Genomic DNA, 22,814 nt, shown 5'->3' with positions numbered 1-22,814 from the left:
TCACACCTCCATCCCTAGTGTCTGGTCACACCTCCATCCCTAGTACCTGGTCACACCTCCATCCCTAGTCCCTAGTCACACCTCCATCCCTAGTGTCTGGTCACACCTCCATCCCTAGTGTCTGGTCACACCTCCATCCCTAGTGGCTGGTCACACCTCCATCCCTAGTACCTGGTCATACCTCCATCCCTAGTGTCTGGTCACACCTCCATCCCTAGTGTCTGGTCACACCCCCATCCCTAGTGTCTGGTCACACCTCCATCCCTAGTCACACCTCCATCCCTAGTGTCTGGTCACACCTCCATCCCTAGTCACACCTCCATCCCTAGTGCCTGGTCACACCTCCATCCCTAGTGTCTGGTCACACCTCCATCCCTAGTGCCTTGTCACACCTCCATCCCTAGTGTCTGATCACATCTCCATCCCTAGTGTCTGGTCACACCTCCATCCCTAGTGCCTGGTCACACCTCCATCCCTAGTACCTGGTCACACCTCCATCCCTAGTCACACCTCCATCCCTAGTGTCTGGTCACACCTCCATCCCTAGTGTCTGGTCACACCTCCATCCCTAGTGTCTGGTCACACCTCCATCCCTAGTGCCTGGTCACACCTCCATCCCTAGTACCTGGTCACACCTCCATCCCTAGTGTCTGGTCACACCTCCATCCCTAGTGTCTGGTCACACCTCCATCCCTAGTGTCTGGTCACACCTCCATCCCTAGTGTCTGGTCACACCTCCATCCCTAGTGCCTGGTCACACCTCCATCCCTAGTGTCTGGTCACACCTCCATCCCTAGTCACACCTCCATCCCTAGTGTCTGGTCACACCTCCATCCCTAGTGTCTGGTCACACCCCCATCCCTAGTGTCTGGTCACACCTCCATCCCTAGTCACACCTCCATCCCTAGTGTCTGGTCACACCTCCATCCCTAGTCACACCTCCATCCCTAGTGCCTGGTCACACCTCCATCCCTAGTGTCTGGTCACACCTCCATCCCTAGTGCCTTGTCACACCTCCATCCCTAGTGTCTGATCACATCTCCATCCCTAGTGTCTGGTCACACCTCCATCCCTAGTGCCTGGTCACACCTCCATCCCTAGTACCTGGTCACACCTCCATCCCTAGTCACACCTCCATCCCTAGTGTCTGGTCACACCTCCATCCCTAGTGTCTGGTCACACCTCCATCCCTAGTGTCTGGTCACACCTCCATCCCTAGTGCCTGGTCACACCTCCATCCCTAGTACCTGGTCACACCTCCATCCCTAGTGTCTGGTCACACCTCCATCCCTAGTGTCTGGTCACACCTCCATCCCTAGTGTCTGGTCACACCTCCATCCCTAGTGTCTGGTCACACCTCCATCCCTAGTGCCTGGTCACACCTCCATCCCTAGTGTCTGGTCACACCTCCATCCCTAGTCACACCTCCATCCCTAGTGTCTGGTCACACCTCCATCCCTAGTCACACCTCCATCCCTAGTGTCTGGTCACACCTCCATCCCTAGTACCTGGTCATACCTCCATCCCTAGTGTCTGGTCACACCTCCATCCCTAGTGTCTGGTCACACCTCCATCCCTAGTGTCTGGTCACACCCCCATCCCTAGTGTCTGGTCACACCTCCATCCCTAGTCACACCTCCATCCCTAGTGTCTGGTCACACCTCCATCCCTAGTCACACCTCCATCCCTAGTGCCTGGTCACACCTCCATCCCTAGTGTCTGGTCACACCTCCAACCCTAGTGCCTGGTCACACCTCCATCCCTAGTGTCTGATCACACCTCCATCCCTAGTGTCTGGTCACACCTCCATCCCTAGTGCCTGGTCACACCTCCATCCCTAGTGTCTGGTCACACCTCCATCCCTAGTCACACCTCCATCCCTAGTGTCTGGTCACACCTCCATCCCTAGTCACACCTCCATCCCTAGTGTCTGGTCACACCTCCATCCCTAGTCACACCTCCATCCCTAGTGTCTGGTCACACCTCCATCCCTAGTACCTGGTCATACCTCCATCCCTAGTGTCTGGTCACACCTCCATCCCTAGTGTCTGGTCACACCTCCATCCCTAGTGTCTGGTCACACCCCCATCCCTAGTGTCTGGTCACACCTCCATCCCTAGTCACACCTCCATCCCTAGTGTCTGGTCACACCTCCATCCCTAGTCACACCTCCATCCCTAGTGCCTAGTCACACCTCCATCCCTAGTGCCTGGTCACACCTCCATCCCTAGTGTCTGGTCACACCTCCATCCCTAGTGCCTTGTCACACCTCCATCCCTAGTGTCTGATCACATCTCCATCCCTAGTGTCTGGTCACACCTCCATCCCTAGTGCCTGGTCACACCTCCATCCCTAGTACCTGGTCACACCTCCATCCCTAGTCACACCTCCATCCCTAGTGTCTGGTCACACCTCCATCCCTAGTGTCTGGTCACACCTCCATCCCTAGTGTCTGGTCACACCTCCATCCCTAGTGCCTGGTCACACCTCCATCCCTAGTACCTGGTCACACCTCCATCCCTAGTGTCTGGTCACACCTCCATCCCTAGTGTCTGGTCACACCTCCATCCCTAGTGTCTGGTCACACCTCCATCCCTAGTGTCTGGTCACACCTCCATCCCTAGTGCCTGGTCACACCTCCATCCCTAGTGTCTGGTCACACCTCCATCCCTAGTCACACCTCCATCCCTAGTGTCTGGTCACACCTCCATCCCTAGTCACACCTCCATCCCTAGTGTCTGGTCACACCTCCATCCCTAGTACCTGGTCATACCTCCATCCCTAGTGTCTGGTCACACCTCCATCCCTAGTGTCTGGTCACACCTCCATCCCTAGTGTCTGGTCACACCCCCATCCCTAGTGTCTGGTCACACCTCCATCCCTAGTCACACCTCCATCCCTAGTGTCTGGTCACACCTCCATCCCTAGTCACACCTCCATCCCTAGTGCCTGGTCACACCTCCATCCCTAGTGTCTGGTCACACCTCCAACCCTAGTGCCTGGTCACACCTCCATCCCTAGTGTCTGATCACATCTCCATCCCTAGTGTCTGGTCACACCTCCATCCCTAGTGCCTGGTCACACCTCCATCCCTAGTGTCTGGTCACACCTCCATCCCTAGTCACACCTCCATCCCTAGTGTCTGGTCACACCTCCATCCCTAGTGCCTGGTCACACCTCCATCCCTAGTCACACCTCCATCCCTAGTCACACCTCCATCCCTAGTGTCTGGTCACACCTCCATCCCTAGTGGCTGGTCACACCTCCATCCCTAGTACCTGGTCATACCTCCATCCCTAGTGTCTGGTCACACCTACATCCCTAGTGTCTGGTCACACCCCCATCCCTAGTGTCTGGTCACACCTCCATCCCTAGTCACACCTCCATCCCTAGTGTCTGGTCACACCTCCATCCCTAGTCACACCTCCATCCCTAGTGCCTGGTCACACCTCCATCCCTAGTGTCTGGTCACACCTCCATCCCTAGTGCCTGGTCACACCTCCATCCCTAGTGTCTGATCACATCTCCATCCCTAGTGTCTGGTCACACCTCCATCCCTAGTGCCTGGTCACACCTCCATCCCTAGTGTCTGGTCACACCTCCATCCCTAGTCACACCTCCATCCCTAGTGTCTGGTCACACCTCCATCCCTAGTGCCTGGTCACACCTCCATCCCTAGTCACACCTCCATCCCTAGTCACACCTCCATCCCTAGTGTCTGGTCACACCTCCATCCCTAGTGTCTGGTCACACCTCCATCCCTAGTCACACCTCCATCCCTAGTGTCTGGTCACACCTCCATCCCTAGTCACACCTCCATCCCTAGTGTCTGGTCACACCTCCATCCCTAGTGTCTGGTCACACCTCCATCCCTAGTCACACCTCCATCCCTAGTGTCTGGTCACACCTCCATCCCTAGTGTCTGGTCACACCTCCATCCCTAGTGTCTGGTCACACCTCCATCCCTAGTGTCTGGTCACACCTCCATCCCTAGTGTCTGGTCACACCTCCATCCCTAGTGTCTGGTCACACCTCCATCCCTAGTGCCTGGTCACACCTCCATCCCTGGTGTCTGGTCACACCTCCATCCCTAGTGTCTGGTCACACCTCCATCCCTAGTGTCTGGTCACACCTCCATCCCTAGTACCTGGTCACACCTCCATCCCTAGTCCCTAGTCACACCTCCATCCCTAGTGTCTGGTCACACCTCCATCCCTAGTGTCTGGTCACACCTCCATCCCTAGTGGCTGGTCACACCTCCATCCCTAGTACCTGGTCATACCTCCATCCCTAGTGTCTGGTCACACCTCCATCCCTAGTGTCTGGTCACACCCCCATCCCTAGTGTCTGGTCACACCTCCATCCCTAGTCACACCTCCATCCCTAGTGTCTGGTCACACCTCCATCCCTAGTCACACCTCCATCCCTAGTGCCTGGTCACACCTCCATCCCTAGTGTCTGGTCACACCTCCATCCCTAGTTCCTGGTCACACCTCCATCCCTAGTGTCTGATCACATCTCCATCCCTAGTGTCTGGTCACACCTCCATCCCTAGTGCCTGGTCACACCTCCATCCCTAGTGTCTGGTCACACCTCCATCCCTAGTCACACCTCCATCCCTAGTGTCTGGTCACACCTCCATCCCTAGTGCCTGGTCACACCTCCATCCCTAGTCACACCTCCATCCCTAGTCACACCTCCATCCCTAGTGTCTGGTCACACCTCCATCCCTAGTGTCTGGTCACACCTCCATCCCTAGTCACACCTCCATCCCTAGTGTCTGGTCACACCTCCATCCCTAGTCACACCTCCATCCCTAGTGTCTGGTCACACCTCCATCCCTAGTGTCTGGTCACACCTCCATCCCTAGTCACACCTCCATCCCTAGTGTCTGGTCACACCTCCATCCCTAGTGTCTGGTCACACCTCCATCCCTAGTGTCTGGTCACACCTCCATCCCTAGTGTCTGGTCACACCTCCATCCCTAGTGTCTGGTCACACCTCCATCCCTAGTGTCTGGTCACACCTCCATCCCTAGTGCCTGGTCACACCTCCATCCCTGGTGTCTGGTCACACCTCCATCCCTAGTGTCTGGTCACACCTCCATCCCTAGTGTCTGGTCACACCTCCATCCCTAGTACCTGGTCACACCTCCATCCCTAGTCCCTAGTCACACCTCCATCCCTAGTGTCTGGTCACACCTCCATCCCTAGTGTCTGGTCACACCTCCATCCCTAGTGCCTGGTCACACCTCCATCCCTAGTGCCTGGTCACACCTCCATCCCTAGTGTCTGGTCACACCTCCATCCCTAGTGCCTGGTCACACCTCCATCCCTAGTGTCTGGTCACACCTCCATCCCTAGTGTCTGGTCACACCTCCATCCCTAGTCACACCTCCATCCCTAGTGTCTGGTCACACCTCCATCCCTAGTCACACCTCCATCCCTAGTGTCTGGTCACACCTCCATCCCTAGTGTCTAGTCACACCTCCATCCCTAGTGTCTGGTCACACCTCCATCCCTAGTCACACCTACATCCCTAGTGTCTGGTCACACCTCCATCCCTAGTGTCTGGTCACACCTCCATCCCTAGTCACACCTCCATCCCTAGTGTCTGGTCACACCTCCATCCCTAGTCACACCTCCATCCCTAGTGTCTAGTCACACCTCCATCCCTAGTGTCTGGTCACACCTCCATCCCTAGTCACACCTCCATCCCTAGTGTCTGGTCACACCTCCATCCCTAGTGTCTGGTCACACCTCCATCCCTAGTCACACCTCCATCCCTAGTGTCTGGTCACACCTCCATCCCTAGTCACACCTCCATCCCTAGTGTCTGGTCACACCTCCATCCCTAGTCACACCTCCATCCCTAGTGTCTGGTCACACCTCCATCCCTAGTGTCTGGTCACACCTCCATCCCTAGTCACACCTCCATCCCTAGTGTCTGGTCACACCTCCATCCCTAGTCACACCTCCATCCCTGGTGTCTGGTCACACCTCCATCCCTAGTGTCTGGTCACACCTCCATCCCTAGTGTCTGGTCACACCTCCATCCCTAGTACCTGGTCACACCTCCATCCCTAGTCCCTAGTCACACCTCCATCCCTAGTGTCTGGTCACACCTCCATCCCTAGTGTCTGGTCACACCTCCATCCCTAGTGCCTGGTCACACCTCCATCCCTAGTGCCTGGTCACACCTCCATCCCTAGTGTCTGGTCACACCTCCATCCCTAGTGCCTGGTCACACCTCCATCCCTAGTGTCTGGTCACACCTCCATCCCTAGTGTCTGGTCACACCTCCATCCCTAGTGTCTGGTCACACCTCCATCCCTAGTCACACCTCCATCCCTAGTGTCTGGTCACACCTCCATCCCTAGTGTCTAGTCACACCTCCATCCCTAGTGTCTGGTCACACCTCCATCCCTAGTCACACCTACATCCCTAGTGTCTGGTCACACCTCCATCCCTAGTGTCTGGTCACACCTCCATCCCTAGTCACACCTCCATCCCTAGTGTCTGGTCACACCTCCATCCCTAGTCACACCTCCATCCCTAGTGTCTAGTCACACCTCCATCCCTAGTGTCTGGTCACACCTCCATCCCTAGTCACACCTCCATCCCTAGTGTCTGGTCACACCTCCATCCCTAGTGTCTGGTCACACCTCCATCCCTAGTCACACCTCCATCCCTAGTGTCTGGTCACACCTCCATCCCTAGTCACACCTCCATCCCTAGTGTCTGGTCACACCTCCATCCCTAGTGTCTGGTCACACTAAGTCTAAATATTCTTGTTACATTGCACAACCTTCAATGTTATGTCATAATTACGTAAAATTCTGCCAAATTAGTTTGCAATGGGCCAGGCAGCCCAAACTGTTGCATATACCCTGACTCTGTGTGCAATGAACGCAAGAGAAGTGACACAATTTCACCTGGTTAATATTGCCTGCTACACTGGATTAGTGGTTATAACTAGAGATAATGATTGATTGTTTTTTATAAGATAAAATGAAATGCTAGCTAGCAATTTACCTTGGCTTCTACTGCATTCGCGTAACAGGCAGGCTCCTCGTGGAGTGCAATGGTTAGAGCGTTGGACTAGTTAACTGTACGGTTGCAAGATTGGATCCCCTGAGCTGACAAGGTGAAAATCTGTCGTTCTGCCCCTGAACAAGGCAATTAACCCACTGTTCCTAGGCCGTCATTGAAAATAAGAACGTGTTCTTAACTGACTTGCCTAGTTAAATAAAGGTCTAAAAAATTTTTTTTTTTACATTTAAATCAGAAATCGGCACCCAAAAATACAGATTTCCGATTCTTATGAAAACTTGAAATCGGCCCATGTAGCCCCCATGACAGACAATAAATTAAGATAGTAACGGAAAAATGAAAGAGCTGTTAAAGGTACTGTGAAAATACATGTCCCATTAAACAGAAACCTATGACTGTTGTTTTAAACAGTAAGTATTTGGTTATAAGTCTATCGCTGACTTCACTTTATTCATTTCCATGGAAATTGACAATAAAAGTATCCTATAATACTGTATTGTAGTTCCTATTTGTCCATTTGCCTGTTGTGTTAGCAGAGTGACAGCAGGATGTGATGTTGATAGTTTCTTCTTCTCTCTCTTCTTCCTCTCTGTCTCTCTCTCCCTTTCTCCTTTACACCTCTCTCTCTCTCTCTCTCTCTCTCTCTTCTCTTTCTTATTCCTCTCTGTCTCTGTCTCCCTTTCTCCTTTACACCTCTCTCTCTTCTCTCTCTCTTATTCCTCTCTCTCTCTCTTTCCCTTTCTCATTTACACCTCTCTCTTCTCTCTCTTATTCCTCTCTCTCTCTCTTTCCCTTTCTCATTTACACCTCTCTCTCTTCTCTCTCTTATTCCTCTCTCTCTCTTTCCCTTTCTCATTTACACCTCTCTCTCTTCTCTCTCTTATTCCTCTCTGTCTCTCTTTCCCTTTCTCATTTACACCTCTCTCTCTTCTCTCTCTTATTCCTCTCTCTCTCTCTTTCCCTTTCTCATTTACACCTCTCTCTCTTCTCTCTCTTATTCCTCTCTCTCTCTTTCCCTTTCTCATTTACACCTCTCTCTCTTCTCTCTCTTATTCCTCTCTGTCTCTCTTTCCCTTTCTCATTTACACCTCTCTCTCTTCTCTCTCTTATTCCTCTCTCTCTCTCTTTCCCTTTCTCATTTACACCTCTCTCTCTTCTCTCTCTTATTCCTCTCTCTCTCTTTCCCTTTCTCATTTACACCTCTCTCTCTTCTCTCTCTTATTCCTCTCTGTCTCTCTTTCCCTTTCTCCTTTACACCTCTCTCTTCTCTCTTCTTCCTCTGTTTCTTCCTCCTTTACTCCCTCTTTCTCTCTGTCTCTCTCTCTCTCTCCCTCCTTTACATCTCTCTCTCTCTCTCTCTTCCCCAGTGCGTCCACTACAGACCTGTCGGGCTACGACCCAGGTTACCTGAGGAAGAGTCCAGACCAGTACAGTTCTAGAGGAAGTATGGAGAGCCTTGGGGAGCACCACGGCCACCCAGCCTACAGGTGCTGCTCTTTAACATGGGCTTTTTCTATGACCTTTTTGTTATGCCTTATTGATCCTTGTCTTTGTAATCATCATTTCCAGAGAGGACCACAATGGAAATAAGCCTCCAGGTTGATCAATGGTTTTTACCCTACATAATATGTAATGCTGTCTCCAGCTGGAGCAGCCTACTACTGCTAATTAGCTAATCAATTCAATCAATCCAGTAAGGATAAATAAAGTAGTTCTGTACTCTCCAGCTCTTCCTGCCACCAGCTGTCTGCCTCCAAGTCCTCCAACAGCATGGACCACCTTCACAGCAAGAGAGACTCAGCCTACTCCTCCTTCTCCACCAGCTCTAGTATCCCAGAGTACCTTGCGGCCGCTCCGACCTTTGGTAAAGAGAGATCGTACTCCATGGAGACGGTTCCGCAGAGGGGCGGGATTAGTGGAGGGGGCGGGGCCGGGGCGGAGGGAATGCAGCAAGCTGACATCCGATATGTCCGTACGGTCTACGACCCCCAGCAGGGCGGTGCTCAGGAGCACGAGGTTAGCTCCGCCTCTGCTGCGTTGCTACGCAGCCACGAGACTGGCAGGGCGGGGTCTTGTAGTGTGGGCGGGGCCGCCTGTTACCGCGCCACCAGTAGCAGTAGTAACAGTAGTGGAGGAAGCAGCGGTGGTGGTAACCATGGTAATAACCCCAACCGTCACAGTGTTGGGCCCATTTGGGGTCAGAGCGCCAGCCGCAGTTCCTACGAGAGCCTGAAGGGGGCGCCGGCTCCTCCCATGCGGAGCGACAGCTACGCGGCTATCAGGAACCATGAGAGACCAAACTCGTGGTCCAGCCTGGATCAGGCTCGCTCCCTCAGGGCTCTCCACAAGGGGTCCACCTCCTCCTGGTACCACTCCTCTGGCTCTGTGGCCTCCGGCTCGGGGAAGGGCTCCTACGGGGCCGAGGGCCAGCTCCACACCGTCATAGAGAAGAGTCCTGAGAGCAGGTATTAAGCCCGTTCTATTGTATCTATTAGCAAACCCATGGACATCATGAGTTGTGTTTGTTTCACCAGTCATCAGTGTCTCTGTTTCTCTAATGTAGTCATGTGTATGTTGTTGTTGTTGTTGTTGTTGTTGTTGTTACAAAACATGTCTTATTCTTCTTCTAGCCCCACCACCAAGCCCAAACAGGGCGTGGGTCAGGGCTACCCGCCGCCCCCCGAGCCCCAGCAAACATCCACCCAGTCTGGCTGCCTCATGCTGCCCCAGGGCATCTACCCAGTACCCCCACCGGAGCCCCACTATGCCCAGATGCCCACCAGCAGCCCCAACCCCAGCAGCATGTACCCAGCCCTGGCCAGGGAGAGCAGTCTGAGCAGACAGAGAGAGCTCCAGGGGTTAAGGCTGGGGGTCAGTGTGGATACAGGGATGGCGGTAGTGGTGGAGAATGGATACCAAAGCAACCCCTCTATATCCTCCTATGTCACTTCCTCTGGCCAGCCTCAGCATCCTGACTTTGCTCATCCAACCCAACCCGCAGACAGAGTGGGGGGAAAGTCAGGGTACGAGGAGACCCAAACTAAACTGGGTCTCTACAGGTCTCATCTGAAGGGAGAGGGACAGACCGTATCCCAAAGGCAGAGCCAGAGGAGCCAAGGACAGGGACAGGGTCAAAGCCAGGGTCAGGATCAGGGACAGGGTCAGAGCCAGGATCAGAGCCAGGGACAGGGTCAGAGCCAAGGCCAGGGACAGGGTCAGAGCCAGGGACAGAGCCAAGGCCAGGGTCAGGATCAGAGCCAGGGTCAGAGCCAAGGCCAGGGACAGGGTCAGAGCCAGGGACAGAGCCAAGGCCAGGGTCAGGATCAGAGCCAGGGACAGGGTCAGAGCCAAGGCCAGGGACAGGGACAGGGTCAGAACCAGGGTCAAGGACAGGGTCAGAGCCAGGGACAGGGTCAGATCCAGGGCCAGGGACAGGGTCAGAGCCAAAGTCAGGGTCAGAGCCAGGGTCAGGGTCAGAGCCAAGGCCAGGGACTGGGTCAGAGTCAAGGCCAGGGTCAGGCGTCCAGACCCTCCTCAGTCCAGTCTATAGGCCAGTCTATAGGCCAGTCTATAGGCCAGGAGAGAAGGGACCCATACACGCCAGTCCAACCGCGGGGAGAGAGGCTACCCAGGTACTCCCAGGGCTCAGAGAGCTGCCCTGAGCACCACCGACAGGGCCAGGTCAGGGAGGAAGGGCAGGTCAGACGCACAGAGCCCAGGCCCCACGCTACTCACCCTGTGGCAGGCACCACCATGCCCAGTAAGATCGCACAGGGACATGTTCCCCAGGGGAGCAACAACAGTAGTACCCCAGCACAGGTGTCTGACCAGCGGGTAGAGCAGAGGACCCAGGGGCCTGACCAACAGGTAGAGCAGAGGGCCCAGGGGCCTGACCAACAGGTAGAGCAGAGGGCCCAGGGGCCTGACCAGCAGGTGGAGCAGAGGGCCCAGGGGCCTGACCAGTGGGTAGAGCAGAGGGCCCAGGGGCCAGATCAGCGGGTAGAGCAGAGGGCCCAGGGGCCAGACCTTCAGGTCAATGACCATAGATCCAGGTCCCCCCTCTGGTACTACAACGATCCAATTCCGCCCCAACCGCAGAGGGACCAGAGGGGACCAGAGCACACCCTGACCCAGCTGCAGAACGTCCTAGCAGATGTCCAGCGTTGTGACAGTCCAGAGAGCTCCGCCAACAGCCAGAGTAGCCACCAGAGGAGCCTCTCTGTTCTGGAGAAAGTGAACCGCTTCGAGGGCCGCGAGCAGAGCCATGGGCAGGGGAAGCAGAGGAGTAAAAGCACCAGCGCTAACCACACCAACCCGAGGCCCTCCTCCTCCCGTCCAACCCAGCCCCATTCTCAGCCCCAGTCTCAGCCCCAGTCTCAGCCCCAGTCTCAGCCCCAGCACCATGAGAGGGCTGGTATGGATGACCTGCGTAACACGCTGGAGAGAACTAGCAGCCCCAGCAGCACCTGCAGAACACTGAGCTCCTCCTCTAGCTCACATCATTGGAAAACAACGGTGGCCCACGAGGGTCATCATTACGCAGAGCAGCAGAGGCCAGGGAGTTGTGACCAGACCCAGCCTCAGAGCTCCAGGTACCCCCATCACCACCACCCTAATCCCCAGGACCCTCACCCTGGCTCGGCCCTGCAGAGGAGCAGGAGCACCTTCCAACTGGGGAGCCAGGAGGGCCACGACAGAGACAGGTAATCATCGTTCAATATTGTATATACAAAGTGTACAAATCATAAGGAACACCTTCCGAATATTGTGTTGCACCTCCCCTTTTGCCCTCAGAACAGCGGCAGGGTAGCCTAGTGGTTAGAGTGTAGAGGTGGCAGGTAGCCTAGTGGTTAGAGTGTAGAGGTGGCAGGTAGCCTAGTGGTTAGAGTGTAGAGGCGGCAGGGTAGCCTAGTGGTTAGAGTGTAGAGGCGGCAGGGTAGCCTAGTGGTTAGAGTGTAGAGGCGGCAGGGTAGCCTAGTGGTTAGAGCGTAGAGGCGGCAGGGTAGCCTAGTGGTTAGAGCGTAGAGGCGGCAGGGTAGCCTAGTGGTTAGAGCGTAGAGGCGGCAGGGTAGCCTAGTGGTTAGAGCGTAGAGGCGGCAGGGTAGCCTAGTGGTTAGAGCGTAGAGGCGGCAGGGTAGCCTAGTGGTTAGAGCGTAGAGGCGGCAGGGTAGCCTAGTGGTTAGAGCGTAGAGGCGGCAGGGTAGCCTAGTGGTTAGAGCGTAGAGGCGGCAGGGTAGCCTAGTGGTTAGAGCGTAGAGGCGGCAGGGTAGCCTAGTGGTTAGAGCGTGGAGGTGGCAGGGTAGCCTAGTGGTTAGAGCGTAGAGGCGGCAGGGTAGCCTAGTGGTTAGAGTGTAGAGATGGCAGGTAGCCTAGTGGTTAGAGTGTAGAGGCGGCAGGGTAGCCTAGTGGTTAGAGCGTAGAGGCGGCAGGGTAGCCTAGTGGTTAGAGTGTAGAGGCGGCAGGGTAGCCTAGTGGTTAGAGCGTAGAGGCGGCAGGGTAGCCTAGTGGTTAGAGTGTAGAGGCGGCAGGGTAGCCTAGTGGTTAGAGCGTTGGAATAGTAACCAGAAGGTTGCAAGTTCAAACCCCCGAGCTGACAAGGTAGAAATCTGTTGCTCTGTCCCTGAACAGGCAGTTAACCCACTGTTCCTAGGCCGTCATTGAAAATAAGAATTTGTTCTTAACTGATGCGCCTGGCACCTACTACCATACCCCGTTCAAAGGCACTTCAATATTTTGTCTTGTTCATTCACCCTCTGTACACACACACAATCTATGTCTCAATTGTCTCCAGGCTTAACATGTTGTCTTTAACATGTCTCCTGCCCTTCATCTACACTGATTGAAGTGGATTTAACAAGTGACATCAATAAGGGATCAGTTTTCACCTGGATTCACCTGGTCAGTCTATGTCATGGAAAGAGCAGGTGTTCCTAATGTTTTGTACACTCAGTTTATGTTGGTGTATAGTGTATAGATTGTGTAAATGATGTGTATATTACATTGTCTATATTCTGTCTGTATATTCTGTTTATTGTTGTCACCACCATTTCACCAGGTCAAAGGTTAATGTACTTGGTGAATAAAAGGCATTCTCATTGTGATTTTGACAGGGATGGGGACAGAGAGTTCCATTGGAGGGATGACCTGCAGGACCTACTGGGGACCATCCAGGACACGTCCTTTAACCGGGCCTACAGGAACAGTATCAAGGACGCCCAGTCCAAGGTGCTCAGATCCACCTCCTTCAGATGCAGGGATCTGGGAATCAGCGTCAGCGGGAGTGTCAACAACCACTCCCCTCCCATCCCCGCCAAGCACTTATCTCTGGAGAGGAGGGGACCTAAGACCAGCCCCAAACCCTCCATTGTCTCCACTACTGTCCAAGCCTCCACCCGAGCCCTTGCCCTAGCTACCTCCACTCACACCCCCAAAGAAAGGCTTACGGTCACTGTCCCAGACCCAGACCCAATCCCAGCCCCAGCCACCTTTCACTCGCCTCACACCCCTAAAGAAAGGCTTACGGTCACTGTCCCAGACCCAATCCCAGCCCCATCCACCTTTCCCTCGCCTCACACCCCCAAAGAGAGGCACGTTGTCACCCCAGAGCCCGATAGGTTCGGTCCCCCAGAGCTCCTCAGCGTCCTGGCCATGGGCCCACCAGTCCCGGCCCGTATCGGTGGGCGTAAGCGACTCACCATGGAGAAGAAGAAGAGGTCCTACTCCGAGCCTGAGAACATGCATGAAGTGAGTCAAAGTATTCAAGATCCTATCTCCTGCTGTTTTGCCCTTAATCAAGGCACTTGAAGGTAGACTCAGTGAGATGGCGTTGCAGCGAACAGCACCGCAGATATTGAGATGAGTGAGCTGCAAGACTTACTGCTCTGCATTCAGTGATGCTGCACTGTGGCTGACCCTGTACTTCCTAAACCCTTACTGCTCTCCATTCAGGGATGCTGCACTGTGGCTGACCCTGTACTTCCTAAACCCTTACTGCGCTCCATTCAGGGATGCTGCACTGTGGCTGACCCTGTACTTCTAAAACCTTACTGCTCTCCGTTCAGGGATGCTGCACTGTGGCTGACCCTGTACTTCTAAAACCTTACTGCTCTCCGTTCAGGGATGCTGCACTGTGGCTGACCCTGTACTTCTAAAACCTTACTGCTCTCTGTTCAGGGATGCTGCACTGTGGCTGACCCTGTACTTCCTAAACCCTTACTGCTCTCCGTTCAGGAATGCTGCACTGTGGCTGACCCTGTACTTCCTAAACCCTTACTGCTCTCCGTTCAGGGATGCTGCACTGTGTCTGACCCTGTACTTCCTAAACCCTTACTGCTCTCCGTTCAGGAATGCTGCACTGTGGCTGATCCTGTACTTCCTAAACCCTTACTGCTCTCCGTTCAGGAATGCTGCACTGTGGCTGACCCTGTACTTCCTAAACCCTTACTGCTCTCCATTCAGGGATGCTGCACGGTGGCTGACCCTGTACTTCCTAAACCCTTACTGCTCTCCATTCAGGGATGCTGCACCGTGGCTGACCCTGTACTTCCTAAACCCTTACTGCGCTCCATTCAGGGATGCTGCACCGTGGCTGACCCTGTACTTCCTAAACCCTTACTTCGCTCCATTCAGGGATGCTGCACTGTGGCTGACCCTGTACTTCCTAAACCCTTACTGCGCTCCATTCAGGGATGCTGCACCGTGGCTGACCCTGTACTTCCTAAACCCTTACTGCGCTCCATTCAGGGATGCTGCACTGTGGCTGACCCTGTACTTCCTAAACCCTTACTGCTCTCCATTCAGAGATGCTGCACTGTGGCTGACCCTGTACTTCTAAAACCTTACTGCTCTCCGTTCAGGGATGCTGCACTGTGGCTGACCCTGTACTTCTAAAACCTTACTGCTCTCCGTTCAGGGATGCTGCACTGTGGCTGACCCTGTACTTCTAAAACCTTACTGCTCTCCGTTCAGGGATGCTGCACTGTGGCTGACCCTGTACTTCCTAAACCCTTACTGCTCTCCGTTCAGGAATGCTGCACTGTGGCTGACCCTGTACTTCCTAAACCCTTACTGCTCTCCGTTCAGGGATGCTGCACCATGGCTGACTCTGTACTTCCTAAACCCCTACTGCTCTTCGTTCAGGAATGCTGCACTGTGGCTGACCCTGTACTTCTAAAACCTTACTGCTCTCTGTTCAGGGATGCTGCACTGTGGCTGACCCTGTACTTCTAAAACCTTACCGCTCTCCGTTCAGGAATGCTGCACTGTGGCTGACCCTGTACTTCCTAAACCCTTACTGCTCTCCGTTCAGGGATGCTGCACTGTGGCTGACCCTGTACTTCTAAAACCTTACTGCTCTCCGTTCAGGGATGCTGCACTGTGGCTGACCCTGTACTTCTAAAACCTTACTGCTCTCTGTTCAGGGATGCTGCACTGTGGCTGACCCTGTATCAAATCATCAAATCAAATTTATTTATATAGCCCTTCGTACATCAGCTGATATCTCAAAGTGCTGTACAGAAACCCAGCCTAAAACCCCAAACAGCAAGCAATGCAGGTGTAGAAGCACGGTGGCTAGGAAAAACTCCCTAGAAAGGCCAAAACCTAGGAAGAAACCTAGAGAGGAACCAGGCTATGTGGGGTGGCCAGTCCTCTTCTGGCTGTGCCGGGTGGAGATTATAACAAAACATGGTCAAGATGTTCAAATGTTCATAAATGACCAGCATGGTCGAATTATAATAAGGCAGAATAGTTGAACTGCTCTCCGTTCAGGAATGCTGCACTGTGGCTGACCCTGTACTTCCTAAACCCTTACTGCTCTCCGTTCAGGGATGCTGCACCATGGCTGACTCTGTACTTCCTAAACCCCTACTGCTCTTCGTTCAGGAATGCTGCACTGTGGCTGACCCTGTACTTCTAAAACCTTACTGCTCTCCGTTCAGGGATGCTGCACCATGGCTGACTCTGTACTTCCTAAACCCCTACTGCTCTTCGTTCAGGAATGCTGCACTGTGGCTGACCCTGTACTTCTAAAACCTTACTGCTCTCCGTTCAGGGATGCTGCACTGTGGCTGACCCTGTACTTCTAAAACCTTACCGCTCTCCGTTCAGGAATGCTGCACTGTGGCTGACCCTGTACTTCCTAAACCCTTACTGCTCTCCATTCAGGGATGCTGCACTGTGGCTGACCCTGTACTTCTAAAACCTTACTCAAATAAAATAACATTTTATTTGTCACATGGGCCAAATACGACAGGTGTAGTAGACCTTACAGTGAAATGTTTAATTACAAGCCCTTAACCAACAGGTGTAGTAGACCTTACAGTGAAATGTTTACTTACAAGCCCTTAACCAACAGGTGTAGTAGACCTTACAGTGAAATGTTTACTTACAAGCACTTAACCAACAATGCAGTTCAAGAAATATAGTTGAAAAAATATTTACTAAATGAACTAAAGTACTTTTTTTTCTTTTTTTTTAAAGTAACACAATAAAATAACAATAACAAGGGTATATAGAGGGGATACTGGTACCGAGTTAGTGTGCAGGGGTACAGGTTAGTCGAGGTAATATGTATATTTAGTTAGGTGAAGTGAAGTGAAGTGACTATGCATAGATAATAAACAGCGAGTAGCAGCAGTGTAAAAACAAAGGGGGGGGGCTCTTGGCCCTTGGCTGTCCGGTGCCGTGCGGTAGCAGAGAGAACAGTCTATGACTTGGATGACTGGAGTCTTTCACATTTTTTTAGGGCCTTCCTCTAACACTGCCTAGTATATAGGTCCTGGATGGCAGGAAGCTTGGCCCCAGTGATGTACTGGGCTGTACGCATTACCCTCAAGTAGCGCCTTACGGTCGGAGGCCGAGCAGTTGCCATACCAGGCGGTGATGCAACCGGTCAATGTTGGAGCTGTAGAACTTTTTGAGGATCTGGGGACCCATGCCAAATCTTTTTAGTCTCCTTTCCTTTCTTGGTGTGTTTGGAACATGATAGTTGGTTGGTGATGTGGACACAAACTCTCGAACCGCTCCACCGTCAATGTGAATGGGGGAGTGTTCGGCCCTTCTTTTCCTGTAGTCCATGATCAGCTCCTTTGTCTTGATCACGTTGAGGCAGAGGTTGTTGTCCTGGCACCACACTGCCAGGTCTCTGACTTCCTCCATATAGATTGTCTCATCATTGTCGGTGATCAGGCCTACCACCGTTGTGTTTTCGGCAAACGTAATGATGGTGTTGGAGTTGTGCTTGGCCACTCAGTTTTGGGTGAACAGGAAGTACAGGAGGGGACTAAGCACGCACCCCTGAGGGGTCCCCGTGTTGAGGATCAGCGTGGCAGATGTGTTGTTGCCTACCCTTACCACCTGGGGGCGGCCCGTCTGGAAGTCCAGCATCCAGTTGCAGAGGGAGGTGTTTAGTCCAAGGGTCCATAGCTTAGTGATGAGCTTTGTGGGCACTATGGTGTTGAACGCTGAGCTGTAGTCAATGAACAGCATTCTGACATAGGTGTTCCTTTTGTCCAGGTGGGAAAGGGCAGTGTGGAGTGTGATTGAGATTGCCTCTTCTGTGAATCTGTTGGGGCGGTATGCGAATTGGAGTGGGTCTAGGGTTTCCGGGATGATGGTGTTGATGTGAGCCATGTCCAGCATTTCAAAGCATTTCATGGCTACAGATGTAAGTGCTACGGGTTGGTAGTCATTTAGGCAGGTTACTTTCGCTTTCTTGGGCACAGGGACTATGGGGGTCTTCTTGAAACATGTAGCTATTACAGACTCGGTCAGGGAGAGGTTGAAAATGTCAGTGAAGACACTTGCCAGTTGGTCCACGCATGCTCGGAGTACATGCCCTGGTAATCCGTCTGGCCCCGTGGCCTTGTGAATGTTGATCTGTTTAAAGGCTACGGAGAGGGTGATCACAGTCGTCCGGAACAGCTGGTGCTCTCATGCATGCTTCAGTGTTGCTTCCCTCGAAGTGAGCATAAAAGGCATTTAGCCCATCTGGTAGGCTCTACATTCAGAGCGCTACACTGCGACTTGGTGTGTGTGTGTCTCAGGGGGTTGGGTTAGAAAGCAAGAGACACATTTCTGTTTTCTGGAAAATAAAGGTTTCTTGTTCTTCTTCTTCTAGGTGGGGTTGGAGTCTGACCCAAGGAGGACTAGCCAGCACCAGCTGTTCCTTTTACCAGGTACAGAGACCAGTGTGGCGGACCGCAGGAGGATGTTTGAGATGGCCGCCAGTCGCAGCCTGAGCTCCAGCTCCCAAGCTCCCCAGCGCCTCCAGGGCTCCCAGGCTCCCCAGGGCCTCCAGGGCTCCCAGGCTAGTCTAGCCGTGTCCCGGCCAGAGCTCCGGCAGCTGCAGCAGGACGCCCTGGCCGACTACATGGAGAGGAAGAGAAGCTGGAGGACAGACAGGGATAGGGACAGGTCAGAGGGAGGGCGCGCCCACCGTGACCGCCCTCACAGCGCCTACCTGCAGCCCTTTACAGACACCCGGAGTGTTTCCTCAACCTCCACCACCAGCCTAGCCTCTCTTCAGGAGCCTCTTGGCCAAGACAGCAGTCTCTCTGGTGGGGGAAGGCTCTGCTCCACCCTGCCTCCTGGCCTCCAGGGCTTCTATCCAGGCAGGGTCACTGCACCACGCATCCAGGCCCCAGCCTCAATCTCCACCACCCACCCAGACACCTCGGGATTCCACAGTCTACTGGAGGGAGAGCTGCCCAGATCCGGCCTTGGTAGAGAAGAACCAGCCCAGGACCTTGAGGCTCTCCGGAGCCAGGAGTTTTTCCTGCGAGGCGATGGAGCCTTTGAGAGGGCAGTTCCAGCCCGGAACTCTGGCAAGTCAGCCTCTGCGGAGGACCTGCTGGAGCGCTCTGAGAGGCCTGCACCCCAGCACTTCAGATCACGCTCCTCGCCCTCTGGCGAGAGGCTAAATCAGGTAGAGTACAATACACTCTCTGGTTTTACACTTTGTAGACTTCTTTACTAAACTAATCAAAACAAAGACACAACACCATTTATTTTGATACAAATGTGTGTGGATTTAGCTTCAGTTGTAAGTCTTAGGTTAGCTCATCTTCAGCTGTAAGTCTTATGTTAGCTGTAGCTTCAGCTGTAAGTCTTATGTTAGCTGTAGCTTCAGCTGTAAGTCTTATGTTAGTTCATCATCAGCTGTAAGTCTTATGTTAGCTGTAGCTTCAGCTGTAAGTCTTAGGTTAGTTCATCATCAGCTGTAAGTCTTAGGTTAGCTGTAGCTTCAGCTGTAAGTCTTAGGTTAGCTGTAGCTTCAGCTGTAAGTCTTATGTTAGCTCATGTTCAGCTGTAAGTCTTAGGTTAGCTCATCAGCTGTAAGTCTTAGGTTAGCTCATCAGCTGTAAGTCTTAGGTTAGCTCATCTTCAGCTGTAAGTCTTAGGTTAGCTCATGTTCAGCTGTAAGTCTTAGGTTAGCTCATCAGCTGTAAGTCTTAGGTTAGGTCATCAGCTGTAAGTCTTAGGTTAGCTGTAGCTTCAGCTGCAAGTCTTAGATTAGCTGTAGCTTCAGTTGTAAGTCTTAGGTTAGTTCATCATCAGCTGTAAGTCTTAGATTAGCTCATCATCAGCTGTAAGTCTTAGGTTAGCTCATCATCAGCTGTAAGTCTTAGGTTAGCTCATCACCTGTAAGTCTTAGGTTAGCGCATCAGCTGTAAGTCTTAGGTTAGCTCATCAGCTGTAAGTCTTAGGTTAGCTCATCAGCTGTAAGTTTTAGGTTAGCTCATCAGCTGTAAGTCTTAGGTTAGTGGTTGGTGTCTGAGCTGGGTTTGGTGTCTGAGCTGGGTTTGGTGTCTGAGCTGGAGTTGGTGTCTGAACTGTGTTTGGTGTCTGAGCTGGGGTTGGTGTCTGAGCTGGGGTTGGTGTCTGAGCTGGGGTTGGTGTCTGAGCTGGGGTTGGTATCTTGCCTGGGGTTGGTGTCTGTGCTGGGTTTGGTGTCTGAGCTGGCCTAACCTTGAGCAGGCACATAAACCCAGGGCTGGATGATGAGTGTCCCAGGGGCAGGAGAGGTCATAGAGGTCAGGAGAGGTCACACAGCTGGCTTCTAAACCCCAGCTCTGCCGCCTACTGACAGGGCCGTGACTACAGCTGGCACATAAACCAACCTAGAAAGCTAGCAGTTAAAACATACTGTCTACGCTAGGCTGAGGATTCCGCTGCGAATTCAGTTTCTGTGGGATGTTAAACAAGGATGTTGTTTATCACCATATGGATTTCTTATGCCCTCTACCGTACATAACCCTAACCCTGATGGGTAACAGGGCGGGTCTATATAGTGACCTAACCCTGAGGGGTGACAGGGAGGGTCTATTTAGTGACCTAACCCTGAGGGGTGACAGGGAGGGTCTATTTAGTGACCTAACCCTGAGGGGTGACAGGGCAGGTCTATATAATGACCTAACCCTGAGGGGTGACAGGGAGGGTCTATATAGTGACCTAACCCTGAGGGGTGACAGGGAGGGTCTATTTAGTGACCTAACCCTGAGGGGTGACAGGGCGGGTCTATATAGTGACCTAACCCTGAGGGGTGACAGGGAGGGTCTATATAGTGACCTAACCCTGAGGGGTGACAGGGAGGGTCTATTTAGTGACCTAACCCTGAGGGGTGACAGGGAGGGTCTATATGGTGACCTAACCCTGAGGGGTGACAGGGCGGGTCTATATGGTGACCTAACCCTGAGGGGTGACAGGGCGGGTCTATATGGTGACCTAACCCTGAGGGGTGACAGGGAGGGTCTATATGGTGACCTAACCCTGAGGGGTGACAGGGCGGGTCTATATGGTGACCTAACCCTGAGGGGTGACAGGGAGGGTCTATATGGTGACCTAACCCTGAGGGGTGACAGGGCGGGTCTATATGGTGACCTAACCCTGAGGGGTGACAGGGAGGGTCTATATGGTGACCTAACCCTGAGGGGTGACAGGGAGGGTCTATATAGTGACCTAACCCTGAGGGGTGACAGGGAGGGTCTATATGGTGACCTAACCCTGAGGGGTGACAGGGAGGGTCTATATAGTGACCTAACCCTGAGGGGTGACAGGAAGGGTCTATATAGTGACCTAACCCTGAGGGGTGACAGGGACCCCATAGAGATAAATAGTTAAATAAGTTTATCTCTATGGTGCCCCTCGCCCTGGCCTGGCCAGCAGCTCCACAGACAGGAAATACCCAAGATCCTTGACTTCCTGTGTGGTGCCACTGGGCCATGGCTAGCAGAACACTGACCGATCACAGACTGATAAGACAGACAAACAAACACACGCAGACACATTAACACTCACACATACACACTGCAGTGGGCCAAGGAGGAGCAAGCTACAGACAATTATGATTGTCTTTAGAAGCTCCATTCGGGCCACAGCAGCTGATAGGTCAGTTAGGTCTCTCTCTCCCACTGCTGGGTCCTGAGGATGGATGGATATTAAAAAGTCCTTTATCTCCCAGAGCGATTACAGCCAGCATAAACACACACTGCTTTTCACATAACCACTGTCTCTCACTCTGTGGGTGTGAATTGAACTGCTTTATCATGGGGTAGAAATGAAAGAGATTTGTAACATTTTCCTCTCTTTTGCCACTACCATAATATTTGTTGAAAACAGAAAGACAGCTGAAGCAAACACACACAGCCTATAGGACAGAGTTCCCCAAATGGCGGCCCGCAGGCCTAATTTGGCCCGCGGGTGGTTTTGTTTGGCCCCCCCAAGTTATCTGAGCAAAAAATAATAATTATGTTGAATGTAAAAGACTAAAAACACGAAGGAAATCAGCTCCAAGTGATTTTAATTCAGTAAATCAGCTCCAAGTGACTTTAATTCAGTAAATCAGCTCCAAGTGATTTTAATTCAGTAAATCAGCTCCAAGTGATTTTAATTCAGTAAATCAGCTCCAAGTGATTTTAATTCAGTAAATCAGCTCCAAGTGATTTTAATTCAGTAAATCAGCTCCAAGTGATTTTAATTCAGGAAATCAGCTCCAAGTTATTTTAATTCAGGAAATCATCTCCAAGTGATTTTAATGTAGGAAATCTGTTCCCAAGTATTCCCACGTATAATGGAGAGACACGTGATCGTATACAAGGTTTTAAATGATTGTTTTCGTCAAACAATATGTCGTTTAGGGTTCCTTGAAGTCAATTTGCAATCTACAATTGTTTTTGTTATTATGTTTCCGACCCCTTGACAATCTGTTCAAGAAAAAATCGTCCCGCTGCTGAATCTAGTTTATAAGCCCTACTATAGGATAACCTCTATATATGTAGCTATGTTGTCAGAGGCCCTACTATAGGATAACCTCTATATATGTAGCTATGCTGCCAGAGGCCCTACTATAGGATAACCTCTATATATGTAGCTATGATGTCAGAGGCCCTACTATAGGATAACCTCTATATATGTAGCTATGTTGTCAGAGGTCCTACTATAGGATAACCTCTATATATGTAGCTATGCTGTCAGAGGCCCTACTATAGGATAACCTCTATATATGTAGCTATGCTGTCAGAGGCCCTACTATAGGATAACCTCTATATATGTAGCTATGCTGTCAGATGCCCTACTATAGGATAACCTCTATATATGTAGCTATGCTGTCAGAGGCCCTACTATAGGATACCCTCTATATATGTAGCTATGCTGTCAGAGGCCCTACTATAGGATACCCTCTATATATGTAGCTATGCTGTCAGAGGCCCTACTATAGGATAACCTCTATATATGTAGCTATGCTGTCAGAGGCCCTACTAT

The 22,814-nt window shown here is 52.3% G+C and overlaps 1 protein-coding gene across 1 annotated transcript in view; it reads left to right on the top strand.

The window, feature by feature from the left end:
• The window catches only part of LOC139422677 (protein Shroom3-like), a 141,144-nt gene that overhangs the window by 97,227 nt on the left and 21,103 nt on the right, over positions 1-22,814 (top strand). The window contains exons 5-9 of the mRNA XM_071173877.1: positions 8,420-8,539; positions 8,780-9,517; positions 9,683-11,755; positions 13,163-13,796; positions 18,172-18,978. Of these exons, the coding sequence (XP_071029978.1) occupies positions 8,420-8,539; positions 8,780-9,517; positions 9,683-11,755; positions 13,163-13,796; positions 18,172-18,978 (4,372 nt within the window). The remainder of the gene's footprint in view (positions 1-8,419; positions 8,540-8,779; positions 9,518-9,682; positions 11,756-13,162; positions 13,797-18,171; positions 18,979-22,814) is intronic.

The sequence above is a fragment of the Oncorhynchus clarkii genome, chromosome 12 (genome assembly GCF_045791955.1).
Source record: "Oncorhynchus clarkii lewisi isolate Uvic-CL-2024 chromosome 12, UVic_Ocla_1.0, whole genome shotgun sequence".
NCBI classification, from domain to species: domain Eukaryota; kingdom Metazoa; phylum Chordata; class Actinopteri; order Salmoniformes; family Salmonidae; genus Oncorhynchus; species Oncorhynchus clarkii.
The sequence above is the reverse complement of the archived record's forward strand: the minus strand, read 5'-3'. Positions and strand labels throughout refer to the sequence as shown.